Here is a 27484-nt window from a genome sequence, read left to right on the forward strand (position 1 = left end):
CATGTTATTTCAATAGTATTTCACTTTCAGTGGTGCACTTTGCATCCATTTTGCACAAAGGCTAAACACATTGTGATGGGTAGGGAGATTATTGCATGCTATAATCAAACTTATTGTGATTTAATAAATTGCTGTTTTATGCTATTTGGTATTTTTAGTAATAATCTGAAATATGGTACTTGATATAATTCCTTATTTATACAAAATATTAGTTCTAATCAACAGTCACAAAATATCAGTTCTGTAATCTTGAAAGTATATTTCTTAAAGACAAAGCATACTCTGAACATGTAAATTTCTACACTGTGTAAGTGATAAGAGGACTTGGATTAGTTTTTTTTTTTTTTTTAAGAAAACATGCACACATACATCTATACAAAAGTACCAGTAATCTTTATTTTTTTGAGAGAACATAAAAAATACAGTCAGCAAATCTTAATTGCTTTGAAGCAAATTGAACATTTGCATACACTTAAGTTCAAAAAAGCAATTCCACAGGCATTCCTCAAATAACAAAATATTCAGACCCCTTCTGAAATCAAATTTATTATGTCCATGTTTCTCATTAAATCAGCTGACGTGATTAATAAGTGACATCTAACATACATGTAAATTTTAAAGTAAATCATAACGTGATTATATAATCATAGACACCCGAATTTAAAGCAGAACTCTGGAACTGCCTCTGAAGAGTGAAATTTTTCATTTTCATGAGAACTTATTTTTCATTTTGGAGCTGTCGGCTGAGTCACTATTTGATTAGTTTCATGCTGTGGTTGTAATAATCTTGTTCGTTTTCGTGTGTAATGTTGCCAGTGTAGAAGCTGCTGATCATCAATAAATTTGGCACACTGAGCACTAGTTATTTCTCGCCTGAAGTGTTCATACTGTAACAATTCCAAGAAATATAAACACATTGGATACCTGAAATTAAATTACAAAAATTTAGGATATTAGCAATATAAATAAGATGTATCAGAATATATTGCCAAATGTTTCTGTGAAACATAATCACAACATTTATAACATGGAACATTTTAAACATATTCATCATCATCAAATCCCTGATAACACCTCAAGAGGTGTATAGGATACTATGATAGTACTACAAAAAAGCATTATTACCACCTTCCTACTGGCAATTTCCTCCAAATTAGTCTTATTTGCCAGAACTCCAATACTACATCAATCTACATAGATCTTGGTCTTCCTCTGGATCTCTTCCCTAGCATTCTGGCATCAAACACCTATTTGGAAAACTATTCTAAAGTAACTTTATGGCTTATACATGTAGCAAAAGACTATATAGAATTTTATTTCAAAACTCCAATATATTTCATCCAACATTACATAGACTTTGTCAGGGAGACAGAGTTAACTACATTCAAAAGATGAATCTGAATGAGTCATAATTCAATATTAGCTCATGTCTCAGTCACAGCTGAAGTACATGAACTGCAAAAAGTTGCTTAGCTTAAAAAAAAAAATTATATATAATATATATAATGATTAATTAATAGTGATCATTTCCCAAAACTTGGATATCAGCATGCAGTCTGATTGGTTCAGGTTTGAATAATTCTGTAATTTCACATGTTTCTAGGAAAAGATGATTGAATTTGAACTTTCTAGAATGAAGAAATTTAATGTCAATAGCATGCAAAGCAAGGACTTGTTGGATTCCAAAAATAATATAATCTTGATGTTCTTCAATTCCAATCAATGCAGAACAGCCAGTCTGTCCAAAATAACAAAGATAGCATGAACAGGGTACTTGATAAACACCTAGGTAAGGAAAGAGGTGGTAATGCATCCTTTGTGGATGGTAGAATGGAAGACAGTTTCTGAGCTGGTTCAAAGGAAGTGTATAGATTGAATTTTTGAAGAACCCTTGCTATTTGTTCCACATAAGATTTTAGTCTCCTGGAAGGACGATAATTATCAATAAACTTCTGAATAGTAGTTTTGTTGTGTCCATTATGTATTAGATTGTTTTTAATTTTATTCAGTTCATCTAACAATAGGGGATCAGAAGAGCAGAGCATATTAGCTCTATGTATAAGACCATTTGTTGTTGTGAATGGGAGGATGAGTGAATGTATCTGGTAGGTAAAGCTTGGCTTATGATAAACTGAAAATTCAACATGACCTATGGGATTTGGAATAATTAAGGTATCAAAAAGATAGTTGGTTACTGGATTCACATTCAATAGTGAACTTCACACGGGTGTGCAAGGAGTTTATTTTCTCTAGGAACTGTAATAATTCTGAATCAGATCGTGAATATATCACCAACAAAATGTAATGAGGCTGAGGAAATATAATATCAAAAAAGTTCGTTTTCTAGATGTTCCATAAAATAATCTGCTAAGGCTGGTGAGACAGGAGTCCCCATCACTGTTCTTTCCATTTGCTTGAAAAACTTATTATTCAAATTAAAATCACTTGCATTGATGGTGAATTTAAATATGGTCTACCATCCACAAAGGATGCATTACCACCTCTTTCATTACCTGGTGTCTACCAAGTACCCTGCTCATACCATTTTTGTTATTTTGGATATACTAGCTGTTCTGCATTGATTAGAATTGAAGAATATCAAGACTACATTAGATTTCTGGAATCTGACAAGTCTGGCCCTGCTTCGCATGCTATTGACACTAAGCAGAATTCTCTGGAATCAGACTAAACTTCATTCCAAATTCCATTCAAATTTCATTGTATTTTTCTAGAAACATGTGAAACGCTACGAAATCAGTCCAAACCTGAACTGATCAGACTGCATGCCAATATCCAAGTTTTGGGAAATGATCACTTAACTGTCCATAATTTTTTTTTAAAAAACCTATGCAACTTTTTACAATTGTTTTTGAACTTGAATAGTGTAGTATCATGTACTTCAGCTGCAACCAAGACATGAGCTAATATGTACATGAATTATGACTCATTATGGTGTTTCATCTTTTGAATGTTAACAGTCTGTCTCCCTGAAAAAGTCCACATAATGTTGGATGAGATATATTGGAGTTTTTAAATAAAATTCTATATAATTTTTTTTGCTACATGTGTAAGCCATAAGTTTACTTTATAATGTCAAGTACACATGTCCCATTAAACGTATTAATTTCTAACCTTTCTTCTCACATTCTTTTTAAGTGGCCTATAAAATCTGAGATTAGCTCTGCTCACACATTCCTAAATGCTAACAATTTCAAATTCCTGATTAATATCTTCATTTTATACAAAATTCTGCCAATGAAACAATCTACTCACCTCCCCAATTTTTCTGAGAACTCTCATATCTGTTGTCTCTGAGAGTTTTCAGAAAAATTGGGGAGGTGAATAGATGGTTTCATTGGCAGAATTTTGTATAAAATGAAGGTATTAATCAGGAATTTGAAATTGTCTTAGTATTCAACACTAAATACGAGGCTAATCTTCTTGAATGGCAGGCAGTCTCAAGTAGAGTGATGTGGGCAAATATGAGAATGGGAACTGGACAATGAGACTTATTTGTACCTATGGTCCCACAGAAGGGGACCATAGGTACAAATAGGTACAGATCTTCAAAACTTAAATACAGATCCCTGTTATATTCCCATCATCATCAAATTCTTGCCATGTTACCCTCAAGGGGTGTACAGGATATGATAGTACCACATGAAAAATTTACATCATTACTAACTTCTTATCTACAATTTTCCTCCCAAACAGTCTGTTACTCATCAAGACTCCAACATTAATAGATCTTATATTTCTATCGTCTAAGGCACTTTGTACAGTATCAATCCACCTATATCTTGGTCTTCCTCTGGGTCGTTTTCTTGTCAACCTGGCAGAGAACACTTGTTTTGCTAATCTTTCCTCGCCATACCACCTGAGATTAGCTCTGCTAATGTATTCCGGGATACTGACAATGTCAAGTTCTTTCCTAATATCCTCATTTTGAATATGATATTGCCATTGATGCCATCTGTTCACGCCCCTAATCTTTCTCAGGACTCTTATATCTGCAGTCTCTAGTCTTTGGTCAAGTGTTCTACTTCTGATCCAGCTCTCAGATCCATAAGTTAAAATTGGTTTGATCACTATCTTCTATACAGCTAATTTACTGTTCCGACTAATTTCTCTCTTATTCCATATGAATTTATTCAATTGACTTTCTACCATACCAGCTTTGTTGATTTTGTTGGCTATTTCCATATTTAAATTACCATCTACACTAAAAAGCATGCCTAAATAGCTGAAATGTTTTATTTGTTCCACACGTTCTCCGTTCACAACGCAGTTGACATTTTCAACGATTCTGCCTATTTTCATTGTCTTTGTCTTTTTATTGCTGACCTTCATACCATATCTATTACAACAGTTATTCAATTTAGTCAGGGAATTTTGCAGACTTGAAGCGGATTTCTTTATAAGTATAACATCGTCCGCATAAAGCAAAGAGCTGATCATTAACATATCCATTCTGATATCATGTTTAATATCGCTTTCAATCATAATGTGATCCATATAGATAATGAATAACAGAGGGGATAATGTATATCCTTGTTTCACACCAGATTTAACATTAAACCACCTTCCTGTACTTCCTTCAATTCTAACTGCTGACTTACAACTCAAATAAAAATTAAGTACTGGTTGATATAATGCCCCATTGACACCATAGAACTGTAGCGTATTGAATAGCTTCTCTCTTGGCACCTTGTCATATGCTTTTTCCAGATCTACAAAACTTAAATACAGATCTTTGTTATATTCCCATGACTTTTCTACTATTTGTGGTAAAGTGAATATCTGATCCTGACAGCGCCTATTTGGCCTGAATCCAGCTTGTTCTTCACCAAGCTTCTCTTCCACAATCCTTCTCAACCATTTCTCAAGTATACTGGCATGAATCTTACCAGAAATACTCAGTAGGCAAATACCTCTGTAATTCTCACAATCACTTTTATTTCTCTTTTTATATATGGGTACTACGAGAGCTCTACTCCAATCATCTGGAATTTGTCCATCTGTCCAGGCCCTCTGAACTATGCAGTGTAACCACTGTAAAACTTTTATACCACCATACTTAATCATTTCTGATCAAATATCTACTCCTGTTGCCTTTCCACATTTCAAGCCTTTGATGGCTTTTTCTACTTCAAGTATATATTCCTCACTGTATGCCAATCTTTATTGAAAAATTTATCAATTTTTCGAAGTAATTACTCCATACTTCATGGATATCTTCTTCTCCTGTTTTTCATGTCACCTTTATCATCTCTAACTCCTTGTACAGCACTCTTTCCTCCATTTCTAAGCTTCTTCAACAACCTCCAGAATATTTTGCCACCTTCTTGATATTTATTTTTTATGTTCTTGCCAAAGTCCTCCCATGACTTTTGTTTAGCTAATTTTACAGTGTATGGCTTTCTTACATTTGTCTCTGTATTCTCTAAGAGCAGAATCTGACTTATTTGCCAGGAACTTTTGATATGCTTTCTTCTTTTCCTTCACTGCCTCTTCAACTTCCTGTGTCCACCATGGAGTTCTGATTTTTCTATATTTGCAGACAACTTCACCATATGGCTCTCTAGCTGAATCAATCAGGGTTTTCTTGAAGGCTTGCCACTGAATCTCCAAGGTTTGATTCCTGTTCTCAAACTCTTTCATTTTTTCTTCAATAATCTTTCTGTGTTTTAGTCTACAGTTCACATCTGAGAGCTGCTCAACTTTTATTCGCTTTAAAACTTTCTTACATGTTATTCTTTTCAATATGAAATTCAGTTTTATCCTGCTTAAGACTAAATAGTGATCACTTCCAATTTCAAATCCTCTGTACACTCTGGTGTCCTGCACCAGAGAGAAAACATCACTATCAACAATAACATAGTCAATGAGACTTTTCTTATTCCTTGCCTCTTCTCTCCATGTGAATTTGTGCACATTTTTATGTTGGAACATGGTGTTAGTAATAACCAGTCCATGTTCTGAACAGAAATCCAACAGGTATTTGCCATTATTATTAGCTTTGCTCTTTTCTCCAAATTTTCCCAAAATATTTTTGTATGTCTGACAATCATTTACTACTCTGCTATTCAGATCCCCAACAAGGACTAACATTTCATTTTTCATTGTGTCAGTTGCTTTCTCTAAAGCATCAAAAAAATTCCTCCACTTCTACCTTAGTAGAACCTTCTGTGGGACCATAGGTACAAATAAGTCTCATTGTCCAGTTCCCATTCTCATATTTGCCCACATCACTCTACTTGAGACTGCCTGCCATTCAAGAAGATTAGCCTCGTATTTAGTGTTGAATACTAAGACTACTCCTTCTTTTCCTTGATTGTTATTGCCTGAATATAACATTTTGTATTTATTGCTCAGAAAGATCTCACCAGTTTTTGTTTTTTTTGTTTCAGTCAACCCCTATTATATTGATCTGGTACTTATCTAATTCCTCAGCTAGCTCCATTTCTTTGCTGTTCAGGCTTCTTATGTTGATAGTACCGATCTTTAACTCTGGTGATGTTGAGTTAGGGTGTGTTTTCAGATTTGTGCCAGTAGCAGACTTTTCGCTGTTCGCCCTGGTTCCCTGGCAAAAACAAAAATGGGCTTTGTTTAACCGGGCGATGCCCCAGTCGGCATGAAATTTTGTCATGTTGTACCATCATTTTGTATTTTAGTTTAAGCCAATAAGAATACAATTTGGTCGGCTAAATCCTAAATTGCCAGCCCGTCCTCGTTTGTTCAGTATCCAGGTAGATACTCAACTGGGTGCACCACGAGAAGGTGAAGATTGGACATTAGGTTAGAAGCCTTGGTCGGTTCTCCGCATTCCTTTAAAGGCAATGTGGAGGTCTCCTCTCAGTTATATAGCTTTGACCCTTAAGCACCCCTGTTATATTCCCATGACTAAATTATTTGTCTTAAAGTAAGGATCTGATCCTGACCACCATTTTGCCCGAACACAACTTAGAGTTCAATCTCTTCTCAAGTATGGTTGCAGAAATCTTAACTACAACACTTAGTAGGGAAATTCCTATAATTCTTGCATTGTTTTATTTCCCTTTTTATATACAAGTACTATGAGATCTGATTTCTACTACAATCATCTGGAATTCAGCCTTCTGAATTGTGTATACAGTGCAACAATTGAAAAACTTTTATACTTCCATGTTTGAGCATTTATGATAAAATACCATCTTACTCCAGTTGCCATTACACAGTTCAGGGATGGGTTCTTTTTAACCTGAAGTAATGATATGTAATCCTGATTGTATTCTGCTTGACCTATGACTTTTCTTCACTAGTTTCAGTTAGTAATCTTTCAAATTACTCTAGACATCTAAAATTTCTGTATCTTAGTTTTCATGTCACCTTTATCATCTTTGATTTTCCTTTTACAATGCTCTTCCCCAATTTCAATTTCTTTTTCATAGCCTTTAGAACATTCTGGCACCATCCTGATATTTGTCTTGCATATTCTTACCAGTCTTCTCATGGCTTTTTTTTTTTTTTTTTTTTTTTTTTTTTAAAAGCTGCTTTTACATATTGCTTTGCTTTCTCACATTTTTCTCAGAACATATGCTGACTTATTTGCCAGGAACTTTCGATATGCTTTTTCTTTTCCTGGAGGGAGCCTCTAACTTCATGAGTCCACCATGCAGCTCTGATTTTCCTATCCTTGCAGACAACTTTACATCTCTCACTCTCTCTCTCTCTCTCTAGATAAATCAATGTTTTCTTCAGGGTCTACCACTGAATCTCCAAGGTTTGGCTTTTAAAACAAGAGCAGCAATATCTTGCAGAAGAAATAATATTTCTTCTGCAATGATATACATACCTGAGTCATTTCACCTTCAAAACCTACTCAACTTTGATTCTTTTTAATACTTTTACATAGTTTTTATTAGTATTATTATTACGTAACACCTCCAGGTGTTATGTATTATTAACACCTGGAGGGTGTTAATAACTCTCCTTCTCCACCAAACACAACAACCTTCATCAGTATTTTAACGACAATCACAAACATCCACACCCATGGCGCGATTCAAACCCGCAGCCTTTTGGCTGGAGAGCGGAGAGGAATTTCAATATGAAATTCATTCTTATCCTATTCAAAACTAAATAGTGATAATTTCCTATTTTGAAACCCCTGTATAGCATTGTGCCCTGACTTAGCTTAAAGATATCACAGTCAATAATAACGTAGTCAAGATTTTTGTTTCTTCTTTCCTGTGAGTTTGTGCACATCTTTAAGTTGGAACATGCTATTAGTAATGACTATTCCATGTTCTGAACAGAAATACAGCAGGTACTTGCCATTATTAGTAGCCTTGCTGTTTTCTCAAAAAATATTTTACATTTAGATCTTCAACAAAGACTAACTTTTTTCCTTTTTGTTTGTATCAGTTCCCTTTTTTAATGATCAAAAACATTTCTCTACTTCTGTTAGACCATAAGCACCAATAAGTTTTACTGACCAATTCCCCATTTTGACATTTCTCTGCATCATTCCCACATATCCTCTACTTTCGAATATTCAATTACAGATAAGTAAAATACACAATATTTTTGGAGAAATAACATGAATTACACTGATAAACTGCATAAAAGTAGCATGATAGTGCTTTTGTCTTAAATGCTACTAAACAAAATTTTTATGCATATATTGTTAAGCATTTCATACACAAATTAACGCATTACGTTTTGTGATCCAACTCATCAGGCTATGTTTAATAATCAAATAACAGACAAGTAAAATATACATAATACGTATATGAGAGAGAAATAGCAGAAATATTTGTTTTTCTGAACTCTACTTCAATTGTTTAATTTGGCAAAAACACACATTCAGGGAAAACTGTTAATAATTTCAATGTTTCAAAATATTAGTATTTAAGAAGAAAGGTATAAATAACATGTTTAGTTAAGAATTTAGTTTCATTTAGATTAAATTTTTGATCTTAATTATTATATCAGAGACAGGTAGAAAACTAAAGAAAACAAATACAGTTGAGTTATCCTGAAGAGTTAGACTGGTTCAGAAGGAACTGCAACATAACATGACAGGGATTGTGAATCACGTGAAATAGAGAGCAACATATTAGGCCAATGTGAAAACACTGTATTGAAAATGCAAAATAGAAAATCGCAAAATTGCAAAAAGATACTGCACAGCAAAATTGCAATATTTTGCTGTGCAGTATCACAGCTATAAAATTTGAAGGGAAGTTAACCAAAGATAAACCTAATACTGGATTAGTTAATCACATTAACTGTAAAAGTGATCTGATAATTGTAAATCACTAGGGGATGAGACTTATGAAGATGATTTATAAAGTAAATTATGGGATTAGATGATATATCAGCTAGGGTTTTGCAAGAATGTGCAAGGGCAAAGCCTTTGACTAAGCTGTTTAAGTCTCAGCTCTGGTAGAGTTCCAAGCGAGTGGAAAGAGGGCAAAATTATTCCTTTGCATAAGGAAGGTTCTAAGACTACAGTAGCAAATTATATACCAATCAGTATCTCAGGCGTGGTGGTAAAAGTACTAGAAAAATTGGTAAAAAACAGACTTCAAGAATGGGTAGATAAAAATATGATACTAAGGATCAACATGGCTTTGTGAAGGGTTGGTCATGCCTGAGTAATTTATTAACTTTTTATAATTGAGTAACAGCTGAGTTGGATAAAGGAAAAGGCTACACGATGATTTTGCAAAGGCATTTGACAGAATTTCACGTGAACACTGTTACACAAATTATAACAAATGGGGATGGATATGACACTGGTTAAGTGGATAAGAGGGTGGCTGATTGACAGATATCAAAAAGTGGTATATGGAGGGGCAGAATCGAAGCAAAAACAAGTGACTAGCGGTGTGCCACAAGGTTCAGCGCTGGAACCATTGCTGTTTAATTTGTACATAAATGATATAGGAAATAACCTGAAAGGAAATATTTAGTTGTTTGCTGATGATGTGAAATTAGATAGAGTAATAGTTAATCAAGGTGATGTGGAGAGCTTGCAGGACTGTTTAAATAGGCTGTTAGTATGGGCAAAAATTAATAGGTATTAGTTTAATGTAGAGAAATATAAAGTTATGCATTTGGGGATAAATAGATTACAAGCCCTTTATCACACTGATGGCAGTGATGGCACTGGAAATAGATGAAGCTAGAGATTTAGGGTGGTGGTAGACAGAGTTAAAGTTTAGAGGACATATTGCTAAGGTAACACATAAAATCACTTAGCTAGTGAAGAACACATTAACAAGTAGAGATAAGGAAGTTGTAATTCCTCTTTATAAGGCCCTGATACACCCACATCTGGATTACTGTGCTCAAGTCTGGTCATCCTGGAGATGTGGAAGCAGTGGAGAGGATTCAGAGGCGAGTGATCAAGATGGTGATGGCCTGTTGAATGTTCCCTATGAGGACAGATTGAAGGTGTGGATTGCAGAAATTGGTTGATAGGAGAAAAAGAGATGATATGATAGAAACATTTAGGTTGCTTAAAGGATTTTATAGGATAGATGCAGGGGAAATGTTTCAGCACTTGGCTAGAGAGATCACAACAAGAGGTCATCCCTGGAAGTTGAATAAAGGTGTGGTCAGTAGGGGTGTGAGGACTAGATTTTTTGATTGGAGAGTGGTGAATGAATGGAATGCCACAGTCAGTTGTGAGTGCTTGTTTATTAATGGGTTCAAGGAGAGGTATGATAGATTGGGTCTCCCATAATGAGTCTTCGGACTCCATGCAGTGCCCATATAATAATAATTAAATTAGTAATGGTGATTTAGCAGTTAGGGACATTTAGTCCCTACAAGTAGGGACTTGTAGAGACTAAAATCTTTAAGTTTCATCAAGTTAATTCTACTAACACTTCAGATGACAAAACAAGAAGTTGTAACAGGCAGTACCATTACAATTTATGGAGATCTGATGGTATGATAAATTCAAAGTACATTAAGTTGAAGTGAACAGAGGAATGTTGTACAGAATACAAAAGATTCTATTTAGAAGTAAAATTAAAGAAATTCTGAGATACATTAGAAGGAAGTAAAAATTTAAATCTGAAATTATACAGGTGAATTGCACCACTGAAAAATCAAGAGTAAATAGTGATGTAAATTTTTATTTAATCTAGGTTTGATAATCTATAGTTAAACCAATGACAGCAGTGGATTTTGAGATGACCATGTTGCACAAGACTAAAAATTCCTCAACATATGGGATCAGTAAGTTCTATAAATCATACTGGTCTTCTTCCATTTAATCCTGTGTGAAAGGATGTCTTCACAAAGCATTATCTGCCATTCTTAACTTGCAATAATGATGGTAACAAACTTCTTTCTTGTGTTCTCTGAGGCAGGTATCAACAATTCTTCCTTTTATCCATAGTAGGCCATGTTACATTCACAAGCACTCCAGGATGTCATAAAGAATGGGGTTTGTCCTTTGGTGAGAGGGGGATCAGGGTTGCTAGTTTGAAGTGCAATTTCAATGTGGAAGGTTACATTTCTTTATTCCTTTATATGTTTATTTCAGCTGTATCCTAGATATGGAAAGGAAGAGTGATGTTTTATCTTGTGTGTACTGGGGTAGAGGAGAAAGCATGTAGTGTTTTATCTATTTTTTTGTAAGAGATATAGCCATTGTCAACAATAATATAGTCAATGAGACTTTTCTTATTCCTTGCCTCTTCTCTTCATGTGAATTTGTGCACATTTTTATGTTGGAACATGGTGTTAGTAATAACCAGTCCATGTCTTGAGCAGAAATCCAACAAGTATTTGCCATTATTATGGTTGATAGTGATGTTTTCTCCTTGGTGCAGGAGACTAGTGTACAGAGGATTTGAAATTGGAAGTGATCACCATTTAGTCTTAAGCAGGATAAAATAGAATTTCATATTGAAAAGAACATGTAAGAATGTTTTAAAATGAATAAAAGTTGAGCAGTTCTCAGATGTGAACTGTAGACTAACATTATACAAACATTACTCAAGAAAAAAATGAAAGAGTTTGAGAACAGGAATCAAACCTTGGAGATTCAGTGGCAAGCTTTGAAGAAAACATTGACTGATTCTGCCAGAGAGGCATGTGGTGAGGTTGTCTGTAAGGACAGAAAAATCAGAACTCCATGGTCGACACAGGAAGCTAAACAGGCAGTGAAGGAAAAGAAGAAAGTATATCAAAAACTCCTGGCAAATAAGTCAGCTTGTGCTCTTAGAGAATACAGACAAATGTAAGAAAGCTAAACACTGTGTAAAACTAACTAAAAAAAAGTCATGGGAAGACTTTGGTAAGAACATAAAAAATAAATATCAAGAAGGTGGCAAAATATTCTGGAGGTTGTTGAAGAAGCTTAGAAATGGAGGAAAGAGAGATGATAAAGGTGACATGAAAACGGGAGAAAAAGAGATCCTTGAAGTATGGAGTAATTACTTTGAAAAACTGCTAAATTAAACAAGCAGTGATGACAGTACAGTGGTAAAAAACACTCAACAGGCATACAGTCAGGAATACATATCCATGCTTGAAGTAGAAAAACCCATCAAAAGTCTGAAATGTGGAAAGGCATCTGGAGTAGATGATATTAGACCAGAAATGCTCAAGTATGGAGGTATAAAAGTTTTACAGTGGCTACACTGCATAGTTCAGAGGGACTGGACAGAAGGACAAATTCCAGATGATTGGAATAGAGCTCTCATAGTACCCATATATAAAAAGGGAAATAAAACTGAATGTGAAAATTACAAAGGTATTTCTCTACTGAGTGTTCCTGGTAAGATTTATGCCAGTATACTTGAGAAACGGTTGAGAAGAATTGTGGAAGAGAAGCTTGGTGAGGAACAAGCTGGATTCAGGCCAAATAGAGGCTGTCAGGATCAGATCTTCACTTTACGACAAATAATAGAAAAGTCATGGAAATATAACAAAAATCTGTATTTAAGTTTTGTAGATCTGGAAAAGCATATGACAAGGTGCTAAGAGAGAAGCTATTCAAAACGCTACAGTTGTATGGTGTCAGTGGATCATTATATCAAACAATACTTAGTCTTTATTTGAGTTGTAAGTCAGCAGTTAGAATTGAAGGAAGTACAGGAAGGAGGTTTAATGTTAAATCTGGTGTGAAACAAGGATGTACATTATCCCCTCTGTTATTCATTATCTATATGGATCACATTATGATTGAAAGCGATATTAAACATGATATCAAAATGGATATGTTAATGTCAGCTCATTGCTTTATGCGGACGATGTTATACTTCTAAATAAATCCGCTACAAGTCTGCAAGATTCTGTGACTAAATTGAATAGCTGTTGTAATAGATATGGTATGAAGGTCAGCAATAAAAAGACAAAGACAATGAAAATAAGCAGAATCATTGAAAATTTCAACTGTGTTATGAATGGAGAACCCAAAGAACAAGTAAAACATTTCAGCTACTTAGGACGATTTTTACTGAAGATGGTAAATTAAATATGGAAATAGACAACAGAATCAACGAAGCTGGTATGGTAGGAAGTCAACTGAATAAATTTATATGGAATAAGAGAGAAATTAGTCAGAACACTAAATTAACTGTATACAAGACAGTGTTCAAACCAGTTTTAACTTATGGATCTGAGAGCTAGGTTGGAAGTAAAACACTTGACCAAAGACTAGAGGCTGCAAACACGAGTTTCCTGAGCAGATGGCATCAATGGCAATATCATATTAAAAATGAGGAATTTAGGAAAGAACTTGATATCGTCAGCATCCAGGAATGTGTGAGCAGAGCTAAAGTCAGGTGGTATGGTCACTTAAACAGAATGAGCGAGGAAAGATTAGCCAAACAAGTGTTCTCTGCAAGGTTGGCAGGAAAAAGACCTAGAGGAAGACCAAGATATAGGTAGATTGATACGGTAAAAAGTGCCTTAGAAGATAGATATATAAATATAAGATCTGACAATGTTGTAGCTTTGACAGGTAACAGATTGATTTGGCAGAAAATTGTACGTAGGAAGTTAGTAATGATGTAAATTTTTCATGTAGTACTATCATATCCTGTACACCCTTTGAGGGTAAATGTCAGGAATTTGATGATAATAGCCATTGTCCAAAAAATGTGGCAAAGGTAATTGAATTTGGCTTTATGACTTAGTATTCTTAGGATCCCTTAATGTTGGGCTAGATGATGGTGGCAGCATGAATGCTTATGCAAGTATCTTCAGTATCTTCTACTGAGCATGTGTGTTGGCTTTCTATATAAAAAAAATTATTGTTTACTATCTTTTTCTAGAAAAAGATAGTGAACCATTTGAAAGACATGATTAGTCTGTCAAGAAAGAGCAGATAGTTACTTGATTATTTTTCTAATGTGAAGTGTATTTTAGGGTGTTGGCTGTGATGAGTTACAAAAGAATCTCAACTATCTTTTCTAGGATACCAAATGGCAAATGTATCATACAAACACAGCCAGATTATAGATTTGAAAGTAGCTAAGCACTTTGTTCTAACAATGCTCTATGTAAAAATTAACCAAATAAAAGGGGGGGGGAGAACCCTCTCTGCAGTACCATTAAATTATTTGTAGTTTTTTTTTCTCCAAATAAAGTAACCCACACAGTAAATTTCAATAATTCAAAAAGGTGTTGAAGGGGAGGGGGGGGGTTGACTTTATTAAATCAAGTCTTTATTAGTGATACAATTAACAAATAAAAATTAGATATCCAAACTAACCATGATGTCTGAATTTTTAAAGATGTGAAATGAACAGTTTTTAAGTAGAGGCATTACCTATGAGAGAAGTAAGTGGTTTTGCTAACTGTTGGGAAGTGAGACTGTATATTATTGACTATGGGATAAGCGAGTATAGGATTTATGAATTTTTGTGGCTAATTTTGTTAACTTTTAAAACATAGTGGGATTTGCTATACCTAAACTCTGACCTTAACTAAGGGCATTAGCAGCTTATATTTCTTGAAGATATTTACAATAAAAAACACTGAGAGAAAGACAGATTTGAAAAATAAAATCTGCTGATTAAATATGATAAATACAAACTGTCATTAACCAAGAAAACAAAACATGGAAAAGTAATCTGAATTTTAAGTTTTTACAGATATGGAAAAAAAAGAATGAGTAAACAAACATGAACTTAATATCAAGAATTCTACAGGAAAAATTTACAACTGAAATTTTAAGATTTACATCCAAAACGTTTTTAATAGGAATTGCTTATTGAGCTGTGCATGGTTTTTCAAAATATCTACCGATTTTCTATGAAGAGAGACCAAGAAAACAGATCACTGTAATGAAATAATTACTTTAATTTCCCGACGTTTCAACCTTCATTTTAAGGTCATCATCTGGAGTATTGTCTGAAATGAACACTAATTACCATGTAAAACTGAAGGAAAAGATTACTGTAATGGCTATATGATTGTGATTTAATTTAGATTTTAGCAGCCTTTGTGTTCTATATATGCCTGGCTGATTAAAATGTACCAAACAGGTTCTGACAACATTTAGTGAAATGGATAAAGAAATGTCTCACAGTAAATAATGAGAAGTATTATTTCTAAGAGTCACATAGGAGTACATGTAACTATGATTATATTCATAAATTGTGGTTCCAAATATTAAGAGTAAAATCTCTCCCTGCTGATATGAAATAATAGAGGTCAAGTTTAGTTAAAAGAAGCTAACCTAGATCATGAACAAATAAAAGAATGAAAAGGTATTCAAGGAAGATTCATTAAATGTATGGAGGGTTATGTATCAGTTACAAGATTTGGCTGTAAGTTGCTTCAGCTAGAAGGAGAACAAGATACTAACTGAATTTACAGATTACTTCAACTAACATAACACTATTATGCAAACTAGTATGGTCTAACTTAGTTAGATCTGCCCATATAGCTAATAATAACAAAATTTTTAGCATTTCAACCAAAATATAGCATTGAAAGTTTATTTTTCACTTGGTTAGACTATAATAAATTTAGTTTAATCCTTTATCCAAGTGTGAGCAAACAAAGTTTGTGCCTGAAAGTATCTTCAGGACTGGGGTAAGGTGGAACACTAGGCAACTCGTTGCAAAGGTGGAGCAAACTAACATCACTCATATCTCAGTATCTCCCATAATACAAAACACATCTCCTTGCAGATATGTCTAATGTTATGCATTAAGGGAATGGTCACTACCCAGAGTAGTTTTGACCTTTATTGAGGTCTCTTCAGTGGGAGCCAGGCCCAAGTGGAGATACCAGGCAGAAGCATTAAAAAGGTCATCTCTACCTATAGGAATTGCCAAACGGTGTGCCACCTTTTTAATAAATTACTCTGGATTTAGAGAAAGATGTTGAAAATTTATATTTCACAGACTATAATAAATTTAGTTTAATCCTTTATACAAGTGTGAGCAAATAAAGTTTGCACCTGAAATTATCTTCAGGACTGGGGTAAGTGTGAGCAAACTTTGTTTGCTCACACTTGGATAAAGGATTAAACTCAATTTATTATAGTCTAACCAACTGAAAAATAAACTTTCAACATCTTTCTCTAAATCCAGAATAATTTATTAAAAAGGTGGCACACTGTTTGGCAACTCCTATAGGTAGAGATGACCTTGTTAATGCTTCTGCCTGGTATCTCCACTTGGGCCTGGCTCCCACTGAAGAGACCTCAATAAAGGTTGAAACTAGTCTGGGTAGTGGCCCTTCCCTTAATGCATAACATTAGACATATCTGCAAGGAGATGTGTTTTGCATGTTAGCTTGCTCCACCTTTGCAACAAGTAGCCTGGTGTTGTACCACCTTACCCCAGTCCCGAAGATACTTTCTGTCGCAAACTTTGTTTGCTCACACTTAGATAAAGGATTAAACTAAATTTATTATAGTCTAACCAAGTGAAAAATAAACTCTCAATATCTTTCTCTAAATCCAGAGTAATTTAATAAAAAGCTGACACACTGTTTGGTAACTCCTATAGGTAGAGATGACCTTGCTAATGCTTCTGCCTGGTATCTCCACTTGGGCCTGGCTCCCACTGAAGAGACCTCAATAAAGGTCGAAACTGCCTTTTCTGCCTGGTATCTCCACTTGGGCTTACCCCAGTCCTGAAGATACTTTCAGGCGCAAACTTTGTTTGCTCACGCTTGGATAAAGGATTAAACTAAATTTATTACAAAATATAGCATATAGTATGTATGGTAGAGACTTATTTAAATGATATAGTACACACTATATTTAAGTATGTGGCCTTCCTCGATGAGTAAGAACCTCTGACCCTGACTCCCTGGAGATTTCTCTTAATAATAATATTTTGCTTAAAATGAAAAATTGTATAGTTATTATTAACCATATGGGTGGATCCAACTGAGTTAGACCATACTAGTTGGCATAAAAAAGCTGTTATTAAATCAAAAATGCCAAGAAATTATATTCTTGTTTAATCCATTATCCTAGCATATGCTAGGATAATGGATTTGCATGCAAACATCTTCACTACTAGACTAATTGGCATATAGAGGCAAATGAGTTCACATTAATTGCCTTAGCATCCCATAATGCAAAGCATACATCCTGGTGTGTATAATGCTATGCATTATGTGAAGGGCCACTACCCAGACCCAGTTTTGACCTTTGAGGTACTGTAAAAGTGCAAGGGTACCTCTCCAAAAACTCTGAGTAATCTACAAGATCACCCTAAATCTCATTGAGTGATCCTAAAGGATCACTACTAAACTCATCACTCCTGACCTGAATCACTCCAGGACAGGAAACTCAGCAGTGGCCCCACTCAGTGACAGGTAAGAACCTCTTTACCCAGCAGAACTGCTCTACTCTCAAAAGATGAAAGCAAGCCATTACCCAAACTATCCGGAAGGGCAAGAGAAAACACTGTGCCCTGCAGAAATTTCATGATTCGGATGCACCACATATCTTGACAGTTCTTTTAATTGTAAACAAATTGTGTCGGGAGGGGGGGGGAAATTGATGTGTTTGTTTTGACACTCCTAAATTAATCACTTGATCAACATTATTAGTTCGTTGGATTAGCACCTCTGTAAAGTTATTTAATGAGTTACCAAATGTGTACCATAGCTGCTTATTTTTGGTTAGTTATTAATACTTTGCAAACAAATCTCTACACAGGTTTTTAATGTCAGTTCCATCATAAATTCACATATTTCTAGAACTTATAGGATGACATGCTATTTGCTCCACCCAGCAACCTACAGGACACTATATAATATCACAAATGTTAATTATTAATAATCCATTTGCCAGTAATGAAAGTATTTATATTCACACCTGTTCTTTCTCTCCTTTATATTTTTCCCATCTTCACGAGACTTATTAATAACAGTTCAATTAATTACAACTTTCAGTAATTCAAATATTTCAACCAAATATAGCATTCTTCTTAATTATTTTTTCTAATATATCCTTTTTTTTTCATATGCTGGAAATATATATCACAGCATTCATGAATAAAAGACCCTATATTACTAAACATTAATCTTTATCCATTAGCGCATAACTATTTACCATATTTAGTGGGCTCTTTGTGCTATATATATTATTTAAGTTATTGCATGCTTTGGTGTAGACAGGTGAAGTTGAAGTTTTTATCTCATGCTATATTTATTCTTGAGACACTTGTGACATTAAATTAAGAATTATAAACACATCAACACAAGAATATTTTAATGTTTGCCAACTATTTCAGTCTGAAACTAACATACTATCCTCAGTGGCTTGATAGGAACAGTTTTTACAAGGAGAAATACAAACAGTTGATTATTCAAAAGTAGAACGAGTCACGTGATGTTACATTGCTAAGCATTAAAGAGAGGTAAATTTAATCAGAGTGATGAATGAATCATAGGTATTAATTCACAATTTCATATACCAATCTTAATTTATAAATTCAGTTAAATATAACATTAGACTAATGTAAGAATAAGAATTAAAGGTCTCAATTAAAAAAAAAAACAGTGCATTATCTGGATTAAATTTTCCCATATTTTTGACAAGGATATACAGTCATTTCGATTCAAGTTAGGGCGTTGAAGTAAGGCCCCAACTTGAATTCAAGTTAGGGCGTTGAATAGGTGTAATTTATATATATGAATTTATATAATATATATACGAATTTATAGCGACATCTGTGTAGAAGACGAGTCTTGGATCAGAGAATGTTGTGGCTTGTCTCTATCCCATGCTGTGCCAATCCAGACTTATCAGATTTGTTATGAAGAATGTATGATTGTTCTTGTATTCTTTTTTCTATAGAGCGTCCTGTTTGTCCAAAGTACGAGAAATTGCAGTTACAAGGAACTTGATATACATCAGGCAGAGACATAGTTGAGCATTTATCTTTAAAAGAGGGGAAATAGGTGGATATTTTGTTAATAGGGATATAAGTGGCTGTTAAATCATATTTCTTCAGAATTCTTGAAAATTGTTCTGAAATCACAGAAATATATGGAATTGGAACCCTACGTATTGATTCTTTGTTGTTCTGGATTGGATTGTAGGAATCGAACAGATGTTGTGTAGTTTTTTCGGAGAAGCCATTTAATTTCATGTGATGTTTGATAGTTGAAAGTTCTTTCTGTAATTCATGGGGAGTTGAGCAATTAGTTCTAGCTCGTTGAATTAAACATTTTATGATTCCTGTTTTTTGATGAGGATGATGGGCAGATTGTCTTACAGTTGTCTGAATACAACTATCAAACATCACATGAAATTAAATGACTTCTCTGAAAAAAACTACACAACATTTGTTCGATTGCTACAATCCAATCCAGAACAACAAAGAATCAATATGTAGGGTTCCAATTCCATATATTTCTGCAATTTCAGAACCAATTTCAAGAATTCTGAAGAAATATGATTTAACAGCCACTTATATCCCTATTAACAAAATATCCACCTATTTCCCCTCTTCTAAAGAATAAACGTTGAACTATGTCTCTGCCTGATGTATATCAAGTTCCTTGTAACTGCAATCTCTTGTACTTTGGACAAACAGGACGCTCTATAGAAAAAAGAATACAAGCACATCAATCATACATTCTTCACAACAAATCCGATAAGTCTGGATTGGCACAGTATGGGATAGAGACAAGCCACAACATTCTCTGGTCCAAGACTTGTTGCCTTCTACGCAGATGTCGCTATAAATTCGAACACCTATTCAAAGAGACTTCAACGCCCTAACCTGAATCAAAATGACTGCATATCCTTGTCAAAAATATAGGAAAGTTTAATCCAGATAACACACTAAAAGTTTTTTTTTTTTAATTGAGACCTTTAATTCTTACATTAGTCTAATGTTATCTTTAACTGAATTTATAAATTAAGATGGTTATATGAAATTGTGAATTAATGCCTATAATTTATTCATCACTGATGAAATTTACCTCTCTTTAATGCTTAGCAATATAACATCACGTGGCTCGTTCTACTTTTGAATGATCAACTGTTTGTATTCCACCTTGTAAAAACTGTTCCTATCATACCACTGAGGATAGTCTGTTAGTTTAAGACTGAAATATTTGGCAAACATTAAAACATTCTTGTGTTAATGTGCTTATAATTCTTCATGTTATATTTGATGTGTTAAATTTTTTTTTTCTTGCCTTAGTACAAGATCCATAAAACCCTCTTATTATTTAGGACTTGGAGAACAAAGTCCTGAATAGTAAGAGGATATTTTGAATGGAATGGGGGATGAAGCCATTTGCTTTGTTCTGGAAAGCAGAAACAGTAACCTGACAATGGGAAAGCAGAGAAGAAATCATAAAGGTCATTGCACACACTGCACCACTCTAATGCCAAAGGACATAAAGCTGAGAGTGAATGAGGGAAAAGACATCCTGCAGAGAAGAAAGCCTGGATGAAGTTACAGTCTGAATTAACAGAAGAGGATAGAACTATCTGATATAGACAAGGGAAACTAGTTAAGAAAAGGTAAAGAGTGTCAGGAGGGTGAGGGTTATTTGGTATCACATCAGGCCTTGCTAATAGTGAATGCCTTGGCATCTTCTTCAACTTGTTCATTAAAATTGAAAAATGGGAGCAAGATAGATAACTAGAACACACAAAATTATGTTTTGAAGATTAGTCTCCAAAGTAGCATAAAATAGCAAATGAATGTAACAGAATGGGACAAGAAATTTTGAATAGAGAACATTAAAAATAGAAATGTAAGTTTGCATTCTCTGAAACAGATATCAGCTTGCATGAATGCACAAGTATCATATACAGAATATCTTGTATAGCACGGTTTTGAACAACGCGGGTTTTGGTCTAACGCGGTTTTTATTATTACACTAACATTGTCAACACTGACCGGCGACTTCTGGGCGCCGCAAGTGACAGTCAAGGGCCACGTTTATGCAGTATTTATTCGATTGGCTCTCACTTAAACACGTTCTTTCCCCACGGCATTTTATTATTTACGTTAATATTAGTATTTAATATTTTTTTATTATTTAAGTATGAGTGAAAAGAGACAAAACAAAGAAGACACTGTTGGAGTAACAAAAAAACGTGAAATTATAAAATGTCACGAGAATGGTGTTTCGTTTGCTAAAATAGCATGTGAGAATTCAATGAGTTATCTGTACGAACAATTATTCAGAGCAAAGAAAAGAAAACAACATGGAATGAGCACCACTTCTTATATGTCAAAAGTGATCACGAGAAATCGATCTTCTACAATGGAAAATATGGAACGCCTTCTAATGATCTGAATTGAAGATTGTAATCAGAAAAAGATTCCTTTGAGTCAAATGATAATCCAGGCAAAAGCAACATGTCTATATGACAAAATAAAAGAAAATGGCAAAAATGAAGGAGGAACAACCAGTGAAACTTTTATAGCAAGTCGCGGGTGGTTCTACAATTGCAAAAAGCATATGGGACTCCATAATGTAAGAATCCAAGGTGAAAGTGCAAGTGCTGACACTAAAACCGCAAAATTATTTCCCAATAAGCTCCTTCAAAATTTTGAAGGAGCTTATTGAGAAGGAAGGCTACACAGATGATCAAATTTCTAATGCTGACAAGACTGGCTTGTTCTGGAAAAGAATGCCATCGCACACATCAGAGAAGGAAAAAACACAAGCTGGGTATAAAGTGTCAAAAGATCAATTGACACTTTTACTAGGAGGTAATGCATCAGGTGATTTAAAATTGAAGCCACTGTTAGTGGACAGAGCGGAAAACCCAAGAGCTCTTAAGGGCTTTACAAACAACAATTTACCTGTTCATTGGCGTTCGAATAAAAAAGCGTGGGTGACTCGTTCAATTTTCGAAGACTGTTTTAAAACTTGTTTTTGCACTAAAGTCAAAAGATATTGTAAAAAGAATGATATTCCTTCAAAATTTTGCTTTTATTAGACAATGCGGCAGGCCATCCAACTCTATTGACTGACTTAGATGAAAATGTCAAGATTCATTTTTTCCCTCCAAACATAACATCAATTCTGCAGCCGATGAATCAAGGCGTTATCTCCACTTTCAAGGCTTACTATTTAAGACAAACTTTTGCTCAAGCTATTAAAGCTGTAGCAGAAGAAGATTCTTGGACTTTGAGTGAATTTTGGAAGAAATTTAACATAAAAGATGCCATTCAAAATATTTATGAATCTTGGCAAGAGGTGACTCAAAGCAACGTGAGAGCCGTATGGCATAATATCTTGCTGCCTTGTTCAAAGGACTTTGTTGCCTTTGCAACACAGAAAGAGGAAATCTCAACAGAAATTGCGCAGATGGACAAAGATCTTGGTTTTACAAGTTTAGATTGTAGCAATGTGAACGAATGTATTGATTCTCATTCAAACGATCTGGATGATGAAACCCTTTTGGAGTTGGAACAACAACGAGCCTATGAAGCAGAAGAAAATTTAAGATGACCCCACTGATGTCAGGGTTCAAGAATTTTCCTTTGCTGACCTTTCAACTTTTGTGAGAAAAATTGACGAAGCTTTCGACTTTCTCATAAATGTCGACCTGAATTTGGAAAGAAGCATCAAAGTGAGACAAAGTCTCAAGAATGCCATCAAATGCTACAGAGATCTAGTACTTGAAGAGACAAAGAAGACAAGGATGGTTTAACGAACACTAAAAGACTACTTTAGTAAAAAGTAAATTACTGTATGCTAAAATTGAAGCAATATTTGTTTTGTTTTCTACAACTTTTATATCAGTTTAAAAGGATTTTATTTGTTATTTAGTTAATAAAAATAACATTTTTTTTTCATTTTTAAACATTTTTATTATCCTAAATTTTTGTAATAAACAAATTAAATTGAAAACCTTTATAAATAGACCTTGAACAACGCAGTTTTGCATAGCGCGGACACTTCTTGGAACCAATTAACTGTGCTATACAAGGTATTCCTGTAGTACTTGATGAAATCCTGAATAGTTTGAACAATTGTATAACTAAGATGAAAAGCCAAAAGGCTATTTTTTTTTTTTCCTGGCGAGGTTGATATAAGTTAAGGGGATAAAAATCCCTTCTTGTTTTTCAGCCAGTAAGCGAAACTAAGATCGAACACTATGATCTGTAACGTTTCATGCCGACGAACTGTCAGCGTATCCAAGCGTAAGTGACCACTTGGTAGTGCCACACCACGGCAGCTCGTTGCAAAGGTGAAGCAAGCTTCCTCACTGTTCTTGATATTTTCTCATAATGTAAAACACAGCTCTTAAGAGATGTAGTACTGTTTTACATTATGAGGATTATGAGGAGAGGTCACTACCCAGACCGGTTTCAACCTTTTTTGAGGTCTCATCAGTGAGTAGCTAGACCTAGTTAATATCAGAGTTTAAGTGAAGAAAACTTACATACTTTTGCTATACGATTGACCGAAAGGTGTGTCACTATATTACATTATAACATAGTATAACTAAGATGAAAAGCCAAAAGGCTATTTTTTTTTTTTTTTTTTTTTCTGGCGAGGTTGATATAAGTTAAGGGGATAAAAATCCTTTCTTGTTTTTCAGCCAGTAAGCGAAACTAAGATCGAACACTACGATCTGTAACGTTTCATGCCGACGAACTGTCAGCGTATCCAAGCGTAAGTGACCACTTGGTAGTGCCACACCAAGGCAACTCGTTGCAAAGGTGAAGCAAGCTTCCTCACTGTTCTTGAGATTTTCTCATAATGTAAAACACAGCTCTTAAGAGATGTATTTTATCCCCTTAACTTATATCAACCTCGCCAGAAAAAAAAAAAAAAAAAGCCTTTTGGCTTTTCATCTTAGTTATACTATGTTATAATGTAATATAGTGACACACCTTTCGGTCAATCGTATAGCAAAAGTATGTAATTTTCTTCACTTAAACTCTGATATTAACTAGGTCTAGCTACTCACTGATGAGACCTCAAAAAAGGTTGAAACCGGTCTGGGTAGTGACCTCTCCTCATAATGTAAAACAGTACTACATCTCTTAAGAGCTGTGTTTTACATTATGAGAAAATATCAAGAACAGTGAGGAAGCTTGCTTCACCTTTGCAACGAGTTGCCGTGGTGTGGCACTACCAAGTGGTCACTTACGCTTGGATACGCTGACAGTTCGTCGGCATGAAATGTTACAGATCGTAGTGTTCGATCTTAGTTTCGCTTACTGGCTGAAAAACAAGAAGGGATTTTTATCCCCTTAACTTATAGTTTGAACAATTGTTTCTATTGTGGCTGCATGATAAGTTTAATTAGAGATAGGAGGTTGGGTCTGAAAATACAGTACTACAAACATCCAGACCCAACCAAGAAGAGGAGAGATCCTATCTCTAATTTTTTTTCAAGGATAATTACATTTATGGCAAGTTATTTCATGACAATTACTTCTTTTCATTTGCTTTCTTTACATCAGTTCTTACTAACATGCACATGGCATTAATGAAATTAATGCCATATGAATCGATGTGCAAAAGAGGGCAGTTTATCTAATTGATCCTTCTATCATACTTATTCTAACTACTGTCATGCAAGCTATTTCCTTCAGTATTATGATTTTTCTACAGATACTCACATGTGCACTGCTTCACAGAGCAGTGCACCCATTTTTCCCACTTCTACTAAACCTACATTGGGACATCTGCTATCTGTACAAGCAACAACTACTCATACTCATCTTTAGTTTCATCTGTCTCTGTTCTCTGGTGAAATATCCTTGCTCATGAAGCATTTCCCAAAGACCACAACCTCCAGCTTTTAAAAGAAAATTAGCAGATTCCTACTCAACTCTTTTACTCCCCCACCCCACTATCAGTTTGCTACAGATTCTGTAAATGTTATGTGTGTGTGGGGGATATGAAATATCAATTTTAAATAGATATATTAAAGATATGGTATGTGATGTAAGAGATGTCTGAAAACTACATGGTTTGTCAAAGGAGTAGGATGAATGAAGAGTGCTACTGTCAGCAAAGCTATGGATAGAATTTGTAATGATTGACAGTAGGTCATTTGTATAAGAGAAAGAGTGGGAAAGAGAGAACAGAGCCCTGAGATATTCCTACATTCATGGCGAGGCTTGAAGAGAGGGTGCATTCACCATGACATGCAGCAAATGACCAGAGAAAAAGCTGGCTATCCCATTACAGAGGGTGGCAGGTAGACCAAAGGAAGGCAGTTTGCAAAGTGGGCCTTGATGCCAAACAAAATCAAAAGTCTTGTAAATGTAAAGGGCAACAACACATTTCTCCGAACTTTTCCATGGCATATGTCCAGTGGCGAGAGATTTGGTTTAAGATATCAGTTGTGGATCTGGACTGGCAGAATCCATACTGGTGGTCGCCGATTAAATTGTGAGCTTCTAGATAGTAAAGAAGTTGACTATTGATAACTTTCTCCTTTAATTTGGAGACAACCGAGGTAATGGCAATTGATCAGTAGTTGGATGGTAGGTTTTTGTCTCCTTTTTTGGCATGGGTTGGATATATGTTAGTTTCCCATGAGATGGGATAGGTGCCAGCTGCTATATAGAAGATTGAAGAGATGATTGAGGGCAGGTGTTACCTCTGAAGCACAACATTTGAGTACAAAAGGAGAGATGCTATCAGGACTAGACAACTTTGTAGTGTAGGTTGTCTAATATTCTTCTTTAGATCTGTCCTCAATAGTCATTTCAATCTTCTATACAGCAGCTGGCACCTATGTACAAAAGACTACAGGAGGCATATGGTTCTCAGTTGCTGGTATGGAAGGAGGTTATTTCCTTTCTTCATCTATGCAGGAGTTATAGAAAATGAGTGATGCCAGGAGGTTGGTTTTTTCTTTGGGTGCTGTAACAGTGATGCCTCTGGATGGGTGAGAGCACAGGTGAGCAGAAATTGTATCCAATGGCTTTTGAAAGAGACCAGAAGGCATGGCTATCATTTGGACAACAGATGAGTTTCCTGCTAGTGGCATTTATGAAGTTGGATTTTGCTGATAGCTGATTTACACTTATTGTATGCTTCTGCTTAGGCTGAGCATGAAGTTTGGGGTTCTTGATGCAAGCCACCTGCAGTAAGCTGAGTTTTTTTTTTTTTTTTTTTCAACTGCTTTCTTACATCTTCAGTTTACCAGGACTTAGAAAGTGGATGGGAATTTTGGATTGAATAAAGGATGAATGCCTTCATGCCACTGTGGATGATTTCTGTGACTCACTCAGTGCAAGTGTCTGGGGCACAAGAGTGGAAGCAATAGTCGTGACATGGGAAAGAGGAGTAGCAGTTTAAGAAATCTTCTCACTTTGTACCTTTGTAGTGCCAGAGGACACAAGGTTGGATGTGGTCAGAAGAGGAGAATCCTTTGAGACTGGAAACTTGCACAAGATTGTGGTCTGAGTTGCTGAGAGGAGGGGCAACCTCTTCAGTGTGTCTGGAAGAATGGGAAAGTGGAGGTGATTATCTGGAATTCAGGTAGGTAGCTGCACGATTTAAGCTAGATCATTGATTATAGCAAAACTTCTACATTACATCCAGCTTGTCTTGATGGGTAGTGTTGGAGAAGGGAGGAGCCAATTGGGGTTGTGGACATTTAGGTTGTCTAAGACAATGACTTCACCGGTTAGATAGCTGGATGGTCAAGTTTCAAGGAGAGGAAGGTGAAGAGATCTTTGTGGTTTTCAAAGTTTGTATATCAGTAAATCCAGCAGATGAAGGTTACTAAGTGGAGCAAGGAAACCTTCAGCTAGAAAAGATTAAAAGAAGGGAATTCTAAATTTGCCATTCTCTGGAAGGCAATGTCAGAGTGTACAAAGACACAGGTGCTACCTTTGGGGCGAAATGAATTTCAAAGAATTAAGCAAAATATGAAATAATTGGTGTTCCAGAAACAAAAAAATGCAATACCAGATGCAACAGTGGGAGAAAAGGGAAGGAATAGCTTTTATATCTAACACTAAACATGAAGATAAAACTTCTTGAATGGCAAGTAATTACATGGTGAGGTGGGCAAGTAAAAAATGGAAACTAGAAGATGCAG

The 27484-nt window shown here is 35.0% G+C and overlaps 1 protein-coding gene across 2 annotated transcripts in view; it reads right to left on the reverse strand.

The window, feature by feature from the left end:
- Window positions 1-372: 372 nt before the first annotated feature.
- MED31 (mediator complex subunit 31) overlaps window positions 373-27484 on the reverse strand; it is a 67157-nt gene continuing 40045 nt past the window's right edge. For both annotated transcript variants that reach the window (XM_090410317.1, XM_090410318.1), the window contains one exon: window positions 373-924. In XM_090410317.1, coding sequence (XP_090266443.1) covers window positions 726-924 — 199 coding nt within the window. In that variant the 3' untranslated portion in view covers window positions 373-725. The remainder of the gene's footprint in view (window positions 925-27484) is intronic.

Source organism: Typopeltis vanoorti, chromosome 20 (assembly GCF_054136105.1).
Source record: "Typopeltis vanoorti isolate ZY-2024b chromosome 20, IOZ_Tvanoo_1.0, whole genome shotgun sequence".
Taxonomy (NCBI): Eukaryota; Metazoa; Arthropoda; class Arachnida; order Uropygi; family Thelyphonidae; genus Typopeltis; species Typopeltis vanoorti.